The 20,099-nt window shown below is 40.8% G+C and overlaps 1 gene segment (V, D, J or C); it reads right to left on the bottom strand.

Annotated features, from left to right (window-relative positions):
* Nucleotides 1–673: 673 nt before the first annotated feature.
* Nucleotides 674–19,855, bottom strand: LOC140465129 (Ig heavy chain C region-like). The segment is given in 7 exon segments: nucleotides 674–1,123; nucleotides 1,580–1,888; nucleotides 3,856–4,167; nucleotides 7,269–7,574; nucleotides 8,215–8,281; nucleotides 19,206–19,576; nucleotides 19,705–19,855. Coding segments are annotated over 7 exon segments (1,806 nt in total).
* Between the last annotated feature and the right edge of the window lie 244 nt (nucleotides 19,856–20,099).

Below are 20,099 nucleotides of genomic sequence, written 5' to 3'. Positions count from 1 at the left end.
ATTATTTTGCAGGGAAATGTTAAATCTTTGGACAGTAAGCAAGAAGCTGACTGTTCCTGTTAGTAACTGGGTTACATTACAGAGGACATCTACAATGAAAACTCTGCACAGGGAGCAAGAGGACAGACCATTCATCGTTCCCCTCCCCTCTGCTCCACGACAACTTATCCGTCGATTCTCTTTGGTGTGAAAGTGAAGATACATTCTGTCAACTCATGCGCTGGCGCAAGATCCCTGGAAGTTCCCCAGAAACAAAGGTTACATTCAAACTGTTCTGCACTCTTTAGGATTGGTATGTTCCAATCAAACTTAATTTTAGTGTCTTAAATTTACATTTCCAATTGGTGCAATGTGTCAGTTTAAAACGGACATGAATTTTGTAAGAATGTCCAATCGGGGGAATCAAGAACACCAAGTTCAAAACTCATGCTCTACCCTTGACATAAAATGGACATTGTCAGATTTTGTCACAGAGGGATTTAGAATGGATAAGGTACTTGGCGGAATCCTGCAATGAGTGATCTTTACTCTGTCTCTGACCCAGGGTGTATCAGAGCAGAGAACATTAACTGCACAAGACACTCGTCCTAGACCTGTTAATAATCCACTTTAACTACACAGATGCAATGTAAGTCAGAGTGAGAAACAACTAATTCAGTATTTAACTCACAAGTGGAGGAAAACAAATTTTTATTACTTTTGTTGAATTATTAAATGCAACTTTGAGATTTTTATTGACATGAATTAACAGTGTCCATCAGTGCAAGTGAAATGTTTACGAAACTCGGTTTACCGCTGGATTTATCGACTGTTCTGTTGATGATCTTCAGTGGAATCGCTTCATGTCCCACCACACAGGAGTAAGAAGCACCGCTGGCCCACTCCTCTGCTGTAATGGATAACAGGCTGTACATGAAGAAGGAGATGTTGTCACTCTCCGCCATCACCTCGGTGTTCTTGTAGTTACTGGGATTCACTGGCTTGTCATTGTTTGTCCACTTGACGAAGATCTCTCGGGGGGAGAAACCTCTCACTAAACAGGTGAGGGAGAGAAACCTCTCAGCGGAGATTTCTTCTGTTGGTGGCAGGAGGACCGACACTGATGGCTCCAGCGGATTAATCACTGCAGAATATTTGAGACAAATATAAATCAACCAAAAAAATCCTGAACTAATATCACAATTTCACTAAATATTAAAATACGCCATGTTTAATTTGGGATTTATTCACTTTCGTTTTCTAAAGGAGCAGAATGGTACACATTCTGTTCAGTAAAAAAAAGTAAAGATTAATGTGAAAGTTGCCTCCATGTTTCCAGCCCACAACAAGGACATTCTGTCCAACTGTCATTGCTGATGGTGACGTCAAAACCCTGGCTTCTTCCCACTTTATCTGACTTAATCAGAATATAATTTCCTTTGGCCCATCTTTTTCTTAAGCAGCTACCTAGCTATCCTGCCTTCAGATGCATCATTAATACTCCCAATAGTGTTTGTTCGTTACAAATCAAAGCCTGCCATTGATGTAACTGGATCTGGATTAGACATGAGATCCTTTGTGCTTTAATCTCACCGCTCACCTTTCTCCTTGTGGATGGAGTCTTTCAGCGGAGTTGGTAGATTCTGATGGTACACCACACATTCAAAAGTAACGCCACTCAGCCAGGCTTCAGTAGAAATGTCTAATTTGCTGATCACGCTGTCGGGATTCTGTCCAGGCTGGTCAGCAATCTCTGTTTTCAGAGGCTTCTTTTCTTGTTTCCAGGTCACGTTGACTCCAGAAGGAAGATTGGACACAACACAGGTTAACGTCACCGTCGCCTCCAGTAAGACTTGTTCTACTGGCGGTGGGAGGATTTTAACGGTGTTAGGGTGGCACTCGCCACCTTCTATGAAAGAAAAATCAAAGTCAATGAAAAATGCCCCTTTATGATACAAACAGCCAATCTTCAGATTACTTCTTCACAGGGTGAAGACACCACCTTCAAAATGGCACCTCCAACTATTGCTGAAATGATGCTTACTATTGTTGATGTATTTTGATTTGTGAAACGTGATTACTTAGGACATACCCTGTGTAATTATTCCGAAAGAACACTGGCTTTGTAACAAGTGAAACCTGTGAAAAAAGTAAAATCATCGAAGATACCATCATGTAACCCATGGAATTACCTTTCTTTCAGAGTCTGTCTCTCACTAAAGAGCATCTATTGATACTTGTGACAAGAGTAATCTGAATATAATGAGTTCATTTCCATGTTCATAACCCTTAGGTGCAAGTGCTGCTGGTCACACTGACTGCCAAATCACATCCTAAATTATGGACAAATTATAATAAATAATAATTATTCTCTTTGCAGAGTTTTAAAGTGTTACAGGAGCAGTGAACATCCATGGAAATTCTGTTCATTATATGTAACGTGATCAAAAATACTTTGCATTATTGATGTGATGTAATTCTCTAATTTATGTCATTGTTCCTCGTGGGCTGTGTTTGGAGTAGATCTGAAAACAAGACATTGAGTACAGCATTGGATATCGAGAAGGACACCCATCTCCTTAAGTCTTTCCCTCCATTCAGTGAGTTCATGACTGGTCTGTACTTTCACTTTATTTACCAAGCTGCATTTTTAAAATTTCTTCATAGAGCAGGGGAGAAAAAACAAACAAACAAAAGTTAATCTTAAATTAATCTACAAGCGCGATGGAAATGTACACTCATTTTATAGACATCCACTACTCACTGTGTAAACATCACCACCCCAAACCAAGCTAAATCAGCCTGTCTCGAGTTCCTAGTTCATTCATCCCTATTGTAGCATTCTTACCAGAATTTATTCTCCTGCCTCATCCACTAATTACAGAGAGCATCTTAAAGAAGCTCAGTGAGATCACGTTTATCTCAGTTCATCAAATGTGATACCCACTTGGTCTGTGGTCTGATCCCATAAATGAAGTTAAAGAACTCAGTACCAGATAAAAATCGATGTCGTACCGTGTCCAAGCCCAACAGGTCATTCCTGAGCAGGGAATGAAGCACTGAATGCATTTTGATTTATTTTCAAGTAAGGGTCACTGCATATTTTAACCACGTCATTTTGAGACCACAACATCATAAGATAGAGGATCAGAATAAGGCTGTTCGGCCATTCCAGAGTTTAGATCAGAATGATGCTGGAAAAGCACAGCAGGTCAGGCAGCATCCAATGAGCAGGAAAATCGACGTTTTGGGCTAAAGCCATTCTACTGTCTTCTCCCCATACTAAACAAGAGCCGATCTAACTCTGGCTTGAATACACACAATGGCCTGGCCTCCACAGCCCTCTGCAGCAACAGTTTCCACAGATTCAGCCCTTTGGCTGAAGAGATTCCTCCCCATCTCAGTTCTAAACGGTGCCCCTTTGACCCTGAGACTGTGGCCTTGGGTCCTAGTCTGGCCGACCAGTCAAAACACCTATTCCACGTTCACTCGACCTCAGTCTCTCAGTATTTTCTATCTTTCAATCACATATCTCTCCAATATCCCCCCTCCACCCCCAAACTTATCCTTGAAGTGGCTACCAGGCAAAGATTCAGCACTCTGAACGCCTCTCCCAGCATGGTCAGGCAATAAACTATTTAACAAAGCTCACTGTCTATATATCTATCTTCAACAGAGGGGAAACATGCTTTTCTGACTTGCCAATATGTTGAATTATGAGCAATGCTAATGTAACACTCAAACTGAAATGAGATATGTGGCATGTTGGGAAACGAGAAGCTGTACCGTGCTGTTTACTACGCCTGATAAATGAGCGTGTTTGATTCACATCAGAGTTCAGAATGATTTGTAGCTCTCTCAGTGTGTGTCTCTTACCCTGGAGTGCGGTGATGTTTTTACTTTGAATGTTCTCTCCATGAGTGACCTGGCAGGTATAGACTGCGCTGTTGAACCATTCACCAGAAGGGACCATCAGCCGACTCGTCACCGAGAAGTTCCCGTTTGCCTCACACACGGGAGACGTGATGAAGCCAGAATCCAAGGGTCGGCCATTTTTCAACCAACTCACGGAGATCGACTTTGGATGGAAATCGATGATTGAACAGACGACGGTTGCAAATTTGCTGCTTGCGATTTCTTCACTGGAGCTCACAGTTAGGAGAACAATTGGTTGGAGAATACCTGGCTCTTTAGGAAACACATCGCATAAATTATCTGATGAATTTCATAACAAATACAATCAGTTCTCATATATCAAGGTTTCTTGTGGTTAATGGATACAAGAATCATAATTGTGCAGAGTGCTGGAGAAGCTGGGATCCACACAGAAAGATCAGCAGGGCAATGTGAAAGGCTAAAATTATAGGACACAGCAAGGGAGTCAAGGAGGCATAGAAACTATAGACCGGTAACATCAAAAGGGAGATAGCAATGTTGGATGGTATTCGTTTTAATAACAGAGTCTGATGAACAAGGCAGATGAATTACCGGCATAAATGAGGAAATGATGCAGTTGCTATCACGGAGACATATTGAGAGCCGGGCAGGAGTGGGCTATTCAGTATTCCAGGATTTAGTGCCTTCAGGTGAGACAGGGAAAGATGGAAAAGGATGGGGGCGGGGGTGTGCAGTACAGAATGTTGCTTCTGTCACAATTCTGACAAGAGTATTTTAGGCTGTAAAGAGAAATGAAATCATGGAGACCTCCTCGAACAAAGGCAAATGGACAGTTCTTCAAAACCAAAATACAGCAAACATAACTACTGGGACAGCACGGTAGACCTTACTATAGGTCCCAAAGACCAAGTGCAGATACATGGGCAAATTTCAGAGAAATGTAAATTAAATAGGGGAATGAGAAAAGAGGTTTTTAAATTCCTCACCATAGGCTTGGATCTTCATTTAGTCAAAAATTTAGAGAGAGCACAATTCTGAAAATGTCCCCAGGAGAATATTTGAACAAAGTATGTGTTTAATACAGAGAGTTTTAATCCAGACCTTGCAAGAGAGGGGTGAACCTGGACTTAACTTTAGGGAATGAAGTCGACCCAGTGGGTAAAACCTCAATGGTGGAGCACTTTGCAGACAGTGATCGTAAATCAGTTGGATTTCAGATTGTACTGCAAAGGAATAGATATTGGCCCAAAGTTCTGAAAAGGGGAAGGACAATTTTAGTAAGATCAGGTAATGACTTGACCCAGAGTGGACTGGAAGCTGACACTTTTTGGTAAATCTGAGTCAGAACAGTGTGACACATTTAAGAAAGAGATAGGAAAATCACATGGAGGACGTTTCTTAGGAGGCCACTGCATGGGACCAAGAATGTAGTGGGCTCTGGACACCAAAGGGCATGGAGGGTGAGATAAAGAGATACAAGGGAGGCTTCCGGTCTATACCGAAATCTCAAAACAATAGAAATTAGTATGGAGTACAGAACGTGCAAGGGGGAGTTTGAAAGACAAAAGGAATTAGAAGAGCAAAAGGGACCATGAGAAAATAATAGCAGTCAAAATAAAGGAAAATATTTTTAAAAGTTATAGGCTCATTCATAATAAAAGAATTATTCAGGAAACAGTAATGCTCATTAAGTGTTATTATTGAAGTGGAGCCGGAGGATTAGGTTGTGGTCAAAACGAATGCGTTGTGTCAGTGTTCACTAGTAAGAGGGACAATGTGGGGACAGAAATCATGGAGGGGGGTTGTGATGTAGTTTGCAGAAATTAGGACACATGACGTGATGTTCTGTGTTGTCTTGCTGAATGAAAAGTGGTTATATTTCCAGGGCAGATGAAAAGTATACCAAGTGGCTGAGCGATGCAAAGGATGAAATAGTTGGGTCGCTGACAATAATTTAGAATTCCTGTCTGGCCACAGCAGTTGTGCCAAGTGAGTGTAGATCAGCCAACGTTGCACTGTTATGCAGGAAGAAGGAAGGGATAAATAATGAAAACACAGATCTGTCAAGCTAGTCTCAGTGGTAAGGAAACTATTGAGAAGTGAAATTAGTTTTCATTTGGAAGATAAATCAACAATTTTCAGCACGGTTTTATTGAGAGGAAGTCATGTGTAACAATTTGATAGTAGTTTTCATAGAGATAACTTGATGTCCAGATGATAGCAATAATCAGAGCCAATGGGATTTGAGTTAATTTGACAGATTGGATCTAGAACTGGCTGAGTGGTGGCAGCAGGGGATAATAGTCATCGGGTGTCTGCGTGACTGGAAATCTATGTCTCCTGGTGTTCTGTAGGGATTGGTGTTGATTAACTTGCTATTTCGCTTACATACCAATGATTGAGACTCAAATTTAGGAGGATTAACCAGTGAATTCACAGATGAAATGAAAACTGTCATGTTGGTAAGTCATAAGCATAATAGCTTTAGATCGCAAGAGGATATAAAAGGGTTGGTTGTATGTGAAGAGAAGTTGCAAATGGAAATTATTCTGGATAAATGTAAGGTGATGTAATTCGGCAGAAGAATCTGTGAGGTATGTTGTTTTGAATGGTGGAACCCTGGAAAGGCCTGAGGATCTTTGGTGCATGTACCCATCAATCCCCTATAGTTCTGTGTCGTCTGGATAAAGAGGCTAAGAAAGTGGGAGGATATTTGCTTTTATTAGCCTAGACATTGACAATGAAGAGTAGGGAGATGATACTGGAACATAATAGAACACTGGTTAGGCCATACTGAAGCGTTGTATGCATGTTATCGAAGGAATGTGATTACACTGAAGGCAGTATTGGTGAGATTTGCCAGGATCTTGCCTGGGTTGGAGGGTTTTAGTTATGAAACTAGATTAGATAGACAGGGGTTTTCCTTGGAACAGAGGAGAATTAGGGAGAAGATTATCACGATGTCTAGAATTATTTTAGGCATAGACAGGGTCAACTGGATGAAACCTTTCCCCTTGATGGAGAGATCAATGCCTCAGGGGCACAGGGTGAAGGTAAGGCCAGGAGCTTCCAAGTGGATCTCAGGGGAAAACAAAATCAAACAGAGAGTGGTGTTAGCCTGGAGCTCAGCACCTATAAGTCATGTAGAGACTGAGCCCCCCATAATAAGTATGAAGTATCCTTGCAAGGGCAAGTCACACAAAGCAATGAATCATGTGCTGGCACAGGAGACTGGAATAGTTAGGTGGCTGTTAATGATAGGCATGAACTGGATGGATCAAAGGGCCTTTTTACTGTGCTGTATAAGGTGATTCTGTGAAAACGGTTATAAATAATGCCTTGTTCATATTAATCCCAGATGCTCTGTTTATCTCAGTTCCCACAACACGTACCTGGACATGGCATTTCTTTGCTCTTGTGTGACCCGCTGTGTTGAACCTCACAGTAGATTTTGCTGGGGCAATCTACCGCTGACTCGGGCAGGGTTAACTGGCTGCTCAGGGTGTAGGTTCCCTTCTTGTTTCTCACTGATGGGTAAGTCTTCAATCCATTCTTGATTAACTCCCCTCCTTTCTTCCAGGTTACTTTGGTGACGTCAGGGGAATAGTCCATCGCCAAACAACCAAAGATCACAGAACTGGTGTCGTGCTCCTGACAGGAGGAGACCAGGCCATAAAGCGTGGGGGGAGACGGTGTCTCTACAATGGAATGACCAATTGAGCATGTTAGTTTCTGTTCATTTGACCTTATCAGTTACTCAAATGTATCCTCAGCTGTAAACGTTTGCCAGTATGCTCCCACTGAGTCTACAGCATGACTGGAGTTTATTTTTGTTTCCTACCAGTTACTGATCATGATCATTGGTTCCCTCTTTAGAAACATGCCCTTGACCTTGACCATTGCCATATAATTTAGGAAGAAGAACATCCTAATCCCACCCCAGTAACTGTTTGAAGATCTCACCAACTGACACTTTCACTAGATTGCTGTAAAGAGCAGAGACGTTTCACAAAATACAAACCAAGGAAATGCAGATTCATCAAAATTCTACACTGTGTGCAAACAGGCCATTTGGCCCAACAGGTCCACACCCATCCTCTGAAAAGTAACCCATCCAGACCCATTCCCCTACCCTATTATGCTACAGTTAACCCTGACTAATGCACCTAACCTCCCAATCACTGAACACAACATTTACAATTCCCTCAGCTTGCACATCTTTGGACTGTGGGAGGAAACGCACACAGACATGGGGAGAAAGTGCCAACTCCACACAGACAGTCACCCGAGGCTGGAATGGAACCCGAGTCCCTAGCACTGTGAGGCAGCAGCGCTAACCACGGAACCAGCGTGCTGTCCCACTAGGTACCGTGCTGCTGGAAATACCCAACCGCTGGCAGTACCCCTAGAGAGAAATCAGAGTGAATCATAGAACATTACAGTGCAATACAGGCCCTTCAGCCCTCGATGTTGCGCTGCCCTGTCATACTAATCTGAAGCCCATCCCACCTACACTATTCCGTGTACGTCTATATGCCTAGGTAAAAACAATGACTACAGATGCTGGAAATCCGATTCTGGATTAATGGTGCTGAAAGAGCGCAGCAGTTCAGGCAGCATCCAAGCCTGTCCAATGACGACTTAAATGTACTTAAACTTGGCGAATCTACTACCGTTGCAGGCAAAGCATTCCATACCCTTACTACTCAATGAGTAAAGAAACTACCTCTGACATCTGTCTTATACCTATCTTCCCTCACTTTAAGGTTGTGTCCCCTCGTGTTTGCTGTCCCCATACTTGGAAATCAGCTCCAGTGAGCCTTCCTCACTTATCAATGCAAGGCAGAATGTTCTCTCTGGGAGGAAGGTCACTGCAGCAGCAGCACAGGCAGGAGCTGAGCACTGGGACTAGGAGGATAGCTGTCACGGCTGAACTCATGCCAATTGTCTGGAAGTTGAAACATCTAATTTACAATTATCTGAATTCTGGAGGCCTCTGAAAAATGGAGGACCATTAAGGTTCAGAGACTTTGGAGTGTTACAGCTGAGTATTTACGTAAATATGATTTGAGAAATGAACTAGTAATCTTTCACTTTAATAACTATCAAATTGACACACAGTTCACCACCAACCTCATCTTTCAGACTAACCACTGCACTTAACTCTGTCTAGACCTAAATTTCCACTCATTGACAAACCCTACCCTGTTATACACCCATTCATGTCCGGAACACACAACCCCTATCACACAAAACACATCCAAGACAATCCATATTGGTAGTGTAGCTGAGCAGAGAGATCTCGGTGTCCATGTACATAGATCCCTAAATGTTGCCAGCCAGTTTGATAAAGTTGTTAAGAAGGCATACTTTGTGTTGGCTTTCATCGATAGAGGGACTGAGTTTCAGAACCACGAGGTTAGGTTGCAGCTGTACAACACTCTGGTGTGGCCGCACTTGGGAGTATTGTGTACTGTTCTGGTCACCACATTATAGAAAGAATGTGGAAGCTTTGGAAGAGTTCAGAGGAGGTTTACCAGGATGTTGTTGGGTATGGAGGGAAGGTTTAATGAGGAAAGGATGAGGGTCTTGAGACTGTTTTTGTTTGAGAGAAGAAGGTTGAGAGGTGACTTAATTGAGACATAAAAGATAAACAGAGGGTGGACAGTGAAAGTCTTTTTCCTTGAATAGTGATGGCTAGCAGGAGAGGACATAGATGATAGATGTCAGAGGTTGTTTCTTTACTCAGAGAGAAGTAGGGCCATGGATCGCACTGCCTGCAACAATAGTACACTCGCCAACTTTAAGGGCATTTAAAAGGTCATTGGGTAAACATATGGATGAAAATGGAATAGCATAGGATAGATAGGCTTCAGGTTGGTTCCACAGGTCAGCGCAACATTGAGGGCTGAAGGGCCTGTACTGCACTGTAATGTTCTATATTCTATATTCCAGATGGACATATGGTCTCAATTCCTTTCACTCATTTACACTCCTGCTGCCCTGCACCTGGCCCATGGTGAATCTGGCCCTGACTGGACCTGGCACCATCATTTTCACAACCTCTGACAAAAGCCCACCACCCAAGACATGACCTCAGCCCTTGATCACTGACCTCTCATCTTAGCCAAGTCAACCTGTGCACATTGCATCCTAGCTCCTTTTGCATCTGTGCTTTACAACCTACCATTTTGCCAGACTCCGAGCTTTGCATTTTGACAACACGTCCACCTGTCACTTCATTACAGTGACCTTCCACCCCCGAAACATCCTGGCACTCTGCCCACCGCTACACTAACCAGCCTGGCATCCTGCCCACCTCTCCATAAACCAGCCTGGCAAAGACAGACCTCCTGCATTTCAGTTCAAACTACCCCTCACCTATCAAGCACAATTCGAACAAATTATCCTGTGACCATTACCATTTACCTTGATGCCACCTTGCCAGACAGAGTGCATGCAAGCTTACCCAGCAGCCAGTCAACACCTCACAGCCTACCAGCCCAAACTCTCCCACATGCCCAATCTAGCCCCTCACTTGCTCACCATCTTCCAACTTTGAGCCTACTCCACCATAAAGTCAGTGAGTCATAAAGTCGTACAGCACAGAAACAGTTCCTTTGGTCCAGCTCATCCATGCTGACCAGAGTTCCCAAATTAAACTAATTCCACTTGCCTGCCTTTGGCCCATATCCATCCAGACCTATCCTGTTCCTGTAGCTGTTCAAATGTCTTCTAAATGTCGGACCTATCTCTGCATTTACCACTTCCTCTGGCAGTTCATTCCAATGTTTTGGACAGTTACAACATGAAGCCCTAACTCCTGCACTCAGTGCTCTGACCAATGAAGGTACATGTGCCAAACACCTTCAACATGCTAGCTACTTGAGACAACACTTTCAAGAATCTATGAGTCTGAACCCTCAGGGTCCTCAGTGTTCAACATCACCACCCAGTGCCCTACCATTAACTCTGTAAGACTCTATAAGTCTGGACCCTCAGGGCCCTGTGTTTAACATCACCACCCAGTGCCCTACCATTAACTCTGTAAGACTCTATGAGTCTGGACCCTCAGGGCCCTGTGTTTAACATCACCACCCAGTGCCCTACCATTAACTCTGTAAGACTCTATGAGTCTGGACCCTCAGGGCCCTGTGTTCAACATCACCACCCAGTGCCCTACCATTAACCCTGTAAGTTGTGACCTGATTTATCTTCTCAAAAAGCAACACGTCGTGTTCATTTAAATTAAACTCCATCTGCCACTCCTCAGCCCATTGGCCCAGCTGATCAAGATCTCATTGTACGTTTAGATAACTTTCACTGCCAATTATACCACCAATTTTGGCATTACGTGCAAACTTACAAACCTACAAACCATGTCCCATTCAATGTTTTCATGGCTTTCAACCAATATTGTAGCCTGTTTCCCTTTCTCCCACATATCTGTAGCATTTTTTTAAGGATTAAAGGAATCTATCTCCTTATTGAAATCATTTAATGTTTTGTCCTCAATCAATTTCTGTGGTGGAGAATTCCAAAGGTTCACCATTCTTTTGCTGAACAGTAAACAATCAGGTTCAATGTTATTGGTGTGTTGGGAAGACTGGTGAGCAGCAAGATTAATGATGATCCCATGAATGGAATAGCCTTCTAGAGGGGCCGAGGGGCCTTCTTTGGCTTCCATTTTGCATGCTGACATGTCCCTTCGGCAGCATGTTCCAAAACTGTGACCCTTGAGGATAAGGGCGCACATGTATGTAAATGCTTCTCCTGAAAGCTTTCCTCCAAATCAGACTTCAACTTGACTCTCAATTATTTCCCTGCCTGTTTCCTCTTCCTCAATCACAGCCATGGGACTCACTTCCTACCAGCGCTCTGAATGTGCTAATACCACACAAACCAGCAATTCAAATAGACTGATGACAACTGGTTTCTCAAGGCAATATAAAAAGTCTGACACTTCCACACCTGTCTAGAGATTCAAACAACCACTGGAAGAATTGTAAATTATTTGAGGCACTTGTGTGTCTACACAAGATGACATGGTTTCCTTTTGTGTGATTTGACTGTGTTTTCACTGAATGAACAGAGCTATTTCTTAATCATATAATAGGAATCAAGCATCCCTCATTTTTAGCAAGGCAATCACACATTATATTTCTTTATTCCAGGGAATTATAGTGTTAAATTAATGAGATATGACGATTGGGATGTTTCAATTGGAAATTGTCAGAGATTTAAAGCTTAATTTCATGAGCAATTAATTCCAGCTTCAATGTGTCACTTTAAATACTCACAGAAATATCTTTCAGAAATGGTGTCTCCCTTTGTTATGGGCAGTCGAATCAGTAAATCTGGGATAGTTTTTGCTTGTTAATCAAAGGTGTTAAAGAGCTTTAGCCAAAGGGAGACCTGTGGATTTAACTCACAGATGCTCCATGTTCTAAGTAAGTGGTGGAACAGCTCGAGGGGTTGGGTGCCCTCCTCTTGCTCCTACCTTCCTATCATTGTGTCATTCATTAAGCTAGCACTGGCAGTGAGCACTTTTTATTAAAATATTTCAACAAATTAATTGTTTCACACATGCTTTTTAAAAAAAAACTTCTGTTGATTATTTGGAACGAGATCATTGACATTCTCTATTTGAGTGATCAAAATAACGTCCACCCAATTACAGCAGCCACTGCACTCTGGAGGGGGTTGTTACTTCATAATAGTTTCTTGTGAAACTCCAGCTCGAGATCAGGGCGCTCAAATTCAATGATTCCCTGATATTTAATATCTCTGGACATTCGCAATTTGTTCAAATGCATCTTTTCTCTGAAGAACGTGTTTAATCGAACAGAACTTTTTTCAATGAAACAACAAACTTTAAATGCTAGAAAACCAAAATAAAGACAGAAATTTCTGAAGAACCTCAGCAGGTCTAGCAGCTCCTGTGGAGAGAAGGCAAGGTTAACCTTTCGCACCCAGAGACCCCCTCTTCACCAAATTGTTTTCATGTTTTTGGCACAAGAGCTCACACCCATTGAGATAAACAGTGATTACGTTGGCTTGACTCCTGTTGGAAAAAGGATTCTTAGCAGAGGGACTGGATGGTCTGAGATAGCAATTGAAGACCAACTGCAAAGCTATCACCATCTGCTGCAAGTGTTGGATTCAGCGGAACCCCCACCGGACTGAACAATCAAATTCAGCTACACCACTGGTTTAATATAAAGTAAAACAGTCTAAACATAATCTCATCAAATATGCTTCGAAAATGATTCAATCTGGATTAGTTATAAATGATATGGTTAGAACAGCAAATCAAAAGCTGGGATTTCTTTGAGCACTTACTCCATTAACCCCATCTAGCGATGCCCAAAAGCTTGTGAACAAATATTGATCTGGAAAAAGCTGCTAACTGCCAAAATTCTGTTTAATATCTAAGAGACACAAGTCAGGACAGCGATTGAATAGATTTCACTGGCCTCTGTGAGTGGAATTCCAACAAACACCCAAACATTTCAATCTGCTTTCTTGCACTGAAGTAACCTGATAAGAGATGGTGTTACATACCTCTCCAACAGGTTGTAAGTGAACACAGGCCACCTGGCGCAGAATCAGGGACACTACAACAACTTCACAACAGACCTGAACACAATGAGCTTGACACTATCACGGAGAACACAGCCCACCTGTTTTGACAGTACATAAACCATGTTAGTTATTAACACCTTCCAACAACCAGGGATTGTTCCAGAATGTTTGTACAATGAAAGTAACATTTCAACATTTATCCAAGAATACTTTGACAGCAGCACCAAATTCTTCAAACTCTATGGGAACTACAAAGGAATAAAACTAGGAATTGAATTGCCATCAATTCACTGTCACTGGATTTCACCCTCGAACTCCCTTCCTCTTTCCCCTGTGAATGTTACTGCACCAGACGGTCTACTTAGTTTGAAAAAGATTAAAATGTTTTGAAGTGTAATATGACCGTTGCCAGTGACATTAAAAGCTGATAATAGGTTTTCAAATAATAAGATGCAAAAAAGTTCTGATGCTACATTGTGCCATGAAACATGTCCTGCATAACTGAGGCACAAAGAAAGTATACAGCATATTTCCATCTGCCTTGATCAATCAAATATCTCTTGTTGCCAACAACCAATTTCAAAACTCTTGCTAACTGCCTTCTGTTCCTGAAATGTTCGTTCTGATTTGGAACAACTTAGTCAGGGTTCTCAATTCTGAGGCACCTAATCGAATATTGTATTTCTGGCCGATAAAAGTGGTTTTGAAGCGCGAGATGAAATTGAACTGTCTGAGATTCAGGTATCCGAACTGAACAATTTACAAATGGTCAGGACCGTTGACAAGTTAGTCAGAGATAGCACTGAAACAAACTGTACAACAGACTTAATCCTAGAGGATACACTGCTCAACTCCTCACGTCACTGTAATTGAACATTCATCAGAGGAACTAACCAGTGGATTAATGTGAACAAGAATGTGTTCACAATGAACATAAATAACCACTGAGTTAATAAACTTAATAAGTCATTGTATTTAACAAAATTATTGAGGTGGGACATATCACCAATTAAAGCACAGATCCGGAGGAAATGGATTATTCTCTAAATTATTTTTACATATTCTTAAAACGTTCCTTAAACTGTGGAGATTTTGCATGCACTGCATAAAGTCAATACTGCATTCCAGTGTGGAAAGCATTTCTGTTGAAGGAATCAGGGCAAGGTCATTTTCTTGTTTACTGCTTTTAATGGACGAAAATGTTTAAAAAGGTATGAATTGAAAACATGCTTCTGTCTGGAGTTGCCCGCTTTAACAGATGTCTAAGTAAATGTGGGCACTGCTGCCTCACAGATCCAGGTACCTAGGCTCGGTTCCAGCCTTGAGTGACTGCCTATGTGGAGTTTACACAATCTCCCCTGTGTCTGTGTGGATTTCCTCCCACAATCCAAAGATGTGCATGTCAGGTGAACTGGTCATGCTATATTGTCCATAGTGTTAGGTGCATTAGTCAGGGGTAAATATAGGGTAGGGGAATGGGTCTGGGTGGGTTACTCTGCAGACCGTCGGTGTGGACTTGTTGGGCCAAATGGCCCGATACATACTGCAGGAAATCTAATCTAAATGATTGTCACACTTAACTAATGTGAGCAGATTCCTTCCGATCGCTACATTGCAATAAATCGGTCAAGTATATTAATTAAAATAAATATTACTCTATTTTCAGTGTCTGAATAAACAATGTGCTCCGTTATCCTCTAGTTCATGTCTTCTGCAAATTTGTGAACTCGGCATACATCTGAACACATCGATGTAAAATGAATTCTCTGCGTTTGCAGCAAGTACTCCCATGAATTTAAGAGTAGAGTTCCTACAGTATGGAAACAGGCCATTTGGCCCAACAATTCTGCACTGACCCTCTGAACAGTAAGTAGCCCACCCAGACCTATTCCCCCTAATTTATATTTACCCCTGACTAATGCACCCTAACCTAGACATCCCTGAACACTATGGCTGTGCTAAATTGCACAATCACCTGACTTGCCCATCTTTTGGACTGTGGTAGGAAACCAGAGCGCCCAAAGGAAATCCACGCAGACACAGGGAGAATGTGCAAACTCTACACAGGCAGTCACCAGAGGGTGGAATCGAATTTGGGACCCTGGCGCTGTGAGGCAGCAGTGCCAACCACTGAGCCACCATGCTGCCCTGCGAGTTCATGGGTGGATTATTTTAATTAATTCGAAATTTGGCCTTGGTCACATAATTCACTATAGCAGTTGTTTCCGAAAGAATGACTCTTCACTTGATATTTTGTTGTAAAATGTAACTATTTATTTAAAATGCACAGATTGGGAACACCTAAAGCACTGTGCAGATTAAATAATTCAGTTAATGTTTTATTTTTATTCTGCAAATCTAGTTTAATCAGGGACATAACAATGAATTAACTGAAGTTACGTGTGAAACTGATCAAAGCAGTGAAACTGATCTGTTCTTCATAGAATTGAGCAGAATTTCCAAATGGTCTTTGCCAATGATCTTTTCCAGCCAGAAAAATATGTATTTAGTGTACAGCGGAATTGAAAGGTGTTTCATGATCAATTATAACACAGTCATGGCATTTTTGCTCAAGAGCAAGAACTATTAGAACATTAGACTTTTGAAATTCTATTTATATTTCTCTATGACTTGTAAACTGTTTAAAGACAGACCTTTTGATTGAACTAGATAGTGGAGATCTGAATGTGGATTGTAAAGCATGGATTAGATTAATCCTTAATTATTTATTTTAAGTAAAAATGGCGCCCGAAGGTATCTGTTTTCCCTTCATTTCTAAAACCTTTGTGATTTGCCTTTCACTTAATAATAGGCTTTATGAAATTTCAACTCGCATGCTGATTGCATTGAATGAGGAACCTGAAGCGGTTCACTGTCACCAACCGTGTTAAGATTGCAAAAACAATGTAGAAACCAGAAACGGTTTCCCAAATATAACACATTTAATGTTACCCAAGCACAGTCCCTCCTCAACAGATGAACGATCACCAGATCACAACATGGTGTGTTTGCAGCAGAACTGGCTCTGCAAACATTTTCAACAGAACCAAGAACATGATGTAACCTCACAAAAAAACCCAAATTGAAGTCTAACAAAGCTGCTCAGAATCCAGCAAACTAATGATTAAATTGAATAGAAATAAGTCATAACAGCAACCTTGTTTGTGAGGGGACTTAACACTTAAAGCTGTAACGTTTCTGGCAACAGTTCAATTTATTTCCAACCTGCACACCCTTCTTGATCGTGACAATCCTGTGCAGCACACAGTAGAGCGGTTGAAAGCATATATTGATTAATCACTTCATGGTCAAAACAAAATTACTGAATGGACAAATATTATCGCATTATAATTTTAAGTTAGTTTCAATTACATAATCTGATCAATTCTGCAGTTTCAGATTTTAGTCCCAAATTTTATTTTGAATGAGGCAACTCAAAACAAAATTCAGTTAGTTTACAATTAGAACTGAGTTTTTTTTTGAAAAAGTCAATGCATTAAAACTCTTTTTTTTTTTCATTTCTCACCCTTCTGGGTTTCTGCCTTAAGTTGGTTTTCAGACCGTTGCAAATGGATGTAATGTTTTCAATCAAGCAGAGAACAATATGTCATAAGTTTAACAAATGCAGAAATGATTCATGAAAAACAAAAGAACTTCACAAATATTGGTAATGAACAGTAATCCAGAGAGACAATCTCCTCACCAGAAAGAAAACACCAATTACAGAAAACATGAAAACGCTGATCAATTTCACAAACTGAATAAGAATTCAATCAACTCAATTCAACAGAATCAAGGAAAATAAAATCAGAATCCAATCAACTCAAAACAACAGATTTGAATGAAACATAATCAGAATCCAACCAATTCAATTCAACAGAATCAAATAAAACAATTTTAAAAGCCAATCAACACAATTCAACAAAACCAAGTAAAAACAAAGTCAGAATCCAATCAACACAGTTCAACCGAATCAACTAAAACAAAGCCAAAATCCAATCAACTCAATTCAACAGAATCAAGTAAAACAAACTCAGAATCTAATCAACAGAATGCAATATAGCACCGCAAGAAAATTTTATGACAGTTTCTAACCTGCTTGTCATCAACAAAAATAACAAAATAAATGAGAAAATATAATCAGGGTAAGACCATATATTCAAGAAATGAATAATGATATTTTAACATATTTTAATCATGTTTGGTAATATTTTGAACATCTTTAAATTCTTTGCATTTGTTGTTGATAATAAAACTCACAGTCAGGGTGTCACTGACATTAAACATTATTTATAGCTGACTGATTAAGAGACAAGTAACCCAGCCACACAGAATGCCCATCTGACCAAAAAAAGAGATATACCGAGCAACTGACTCCATCATCCCCATTGTAACTATTTGCTGAGCCTTAGCTAAAGTCTATAATCAGTCTGAACAAAAATCAATCCGAACCAAACCAAACTCAGTACAGAATCTGAGTTTCATTTAATTCAGAAATTAGTCACATGAATAGAAAGTTTTTTAAAAAGTCACTAAGAAAGTTCAAAGTTCTTACCTGAAGTCACTGTCACCATGGTCCCTTGGCCCCAGTAATCAAGATAGTCACAGTGCTACATTCTCTGGACTGGGTCACACAATAACCAGCTCTGCATAGAACAAATCAAAAATCTACCATCATTTTAAATTTTCAGAACCACAGGCAAAATAAAGTCACGATAAATCTTCATCACATAATTGCGCTAGTGAATTCTGATCATTCTTGATAAATTTTAATACTGTTTTATACTTCACAAAGTAACACATAAGCTGATTCTTAAAATCCCCAACTGGTGTATTGATAATTACCCAACATTTTTACAAATTAAATAGTGATACTGGCATTAAACCCCACAGAACTAATACTGCACTGCAAGTTAAGACGCTTTGTAGAAGTAATCACTGACTAGTTTCAAACAATGGAGGCTGAATAGGTTTTTGTATTGATCATAATTGCAGTGTCATTCCAGCTATATCACTGTGAGACACGTTGTGTCAAATACTATGACAGACTGTAAACTGTAAAATGCAGATAATTTCATCACTTCCTAGAAAGCAGTGATTCAGACTCCTCTAAAAATGATTTGGTGCATTATTTCGGCTTTTACTCTTCATTTTATTTTGAAAGCTTGGAATACTTTTCCAGGTTTGGTCTGCATTTAACTTGACAATCAACACGAAGAAGGTAGAAAAAAATTATACATTTGTACAAACTAACACTACTGGATTGCATTTAAATTGTATCTTACATTACTTATCGCTCCTGCCATGGTAGAAATCACCAATTTGAGATAAACACATGTCAGTGGTTATTGTACGAGGATGTCGCTGTGCACAACACTGTGACCCACTGTAGTATCACAATGATGGAGACCAGTACACTCATTCTCTGTTCTTTACTCTAGGTCTGAATTTTCATTTGAAAGAGCCATTTCGTACTGATCATGTTTAGAATTAATGCTATAGTTGACATAACAATTAGCAGTGATTTCCTGAGCTGTCAGATATATTAAAACCAAGCATTTAATTGATGTAAGTGTTAGCAGTACATATGACATGCCCAAAACATTGTCCAATTGTGTCACCAGTTTGCTAGTTTAAATGGTACATTTCCTCTTTGATAGTTTTGTAAGAGGCAGCCTGAGGTCTGCTTCAGATCGCAGTTGGTATAATTGTATTTAAAACTCGTACTGACCGTCAGTTTATGCTGGAATTGACAAGATGTTCACTCGAGCTGTTTTTGAACGGGTCCAGCCCTGGTTCCTCTCGCTGTGGTCTCTTGCACAGTAATAGATGGCGGTGTCTTCGATCTTCAGGTTCCCCATGTCCAACGCGAAAATGTTGTTTGAAGTGTCTTTGGACGCAGTAAATCGACCCTTAATCGCTGCTGCATAGTTATTGCTGTTTGAATTATAGTAGCTAGCCAGCCACTCCAGGCCCTGTCCGGGAACCTGTCGGACCCAGCTCATCCAGTTGCTGCTAAGATCGAAGCCGCTGGTTTTACAGGTCAGTTTCAGGCTGCCTGCGGGACGGCCAATCTCTGCCTCTGGCTGGGTCAAAACAATCTCCGACTGGACACCTTTAAAAAAGAAAACAAATAAACCTTGAGCATTAATGCTGACGGAATGACGGCTGAGTCTTTTACATTCCTGCGGTAGACTAACATTGAGACAGTGACAAAGACAGACTTGAACAAAAAATACTCACATGATAAGAAAGTAAGGAATAAACTGAGAAAAATTGTCGACACAATCATTCTGATAACTTGTGGGAAGCGGTTCTGTCAAGATCTTTCTAAACAGAGCCGACCCAGGAGTGTTGAATTACGGTCTAGTGCCCAGGATTTATATGGCCATCGGAAAGGGGCAGGTTTACAGCTTCCGCCTGTTGGTTTCCTGCTGGAGGCTGAGACTGGACCCTGGTATCAGCTTGTACAGCCCGAACACATGGGATCATGTCTTTACATGAGGTTCTGCTTAAACATGGACACATACACATCTTGGGATATTTGTTTTGCTGTATAGCTTCTTTGGAAGTAAATTTGAGTAGCTTCAGGTCTGTTTCACATGATAGTTGCATGTATTTTGTTTAAAAAAAACAAA

This window comes from Chiloscyllium punctatum, chromosome 41 (genome assembly GCF_047496795.1).
Source record: "Chiloscyllium punctatum isolate Juve2018m chromosome 41, sChiPun1.3, whole genome shotgun sequence".
NCBI classification, from domain to species: domain Eukaryota; kingdom Metazoa; phylum Chordata; class Chondrichthyes; order Orectolobiformes; family Hemiscylliidae; genus Chiloscyllium; species Chiloscyllium punctatum.
Note: the sequence above shows the minus strand (reverse complement) of the source record. Positions and strands in the feature narration are given on the sequence as shown.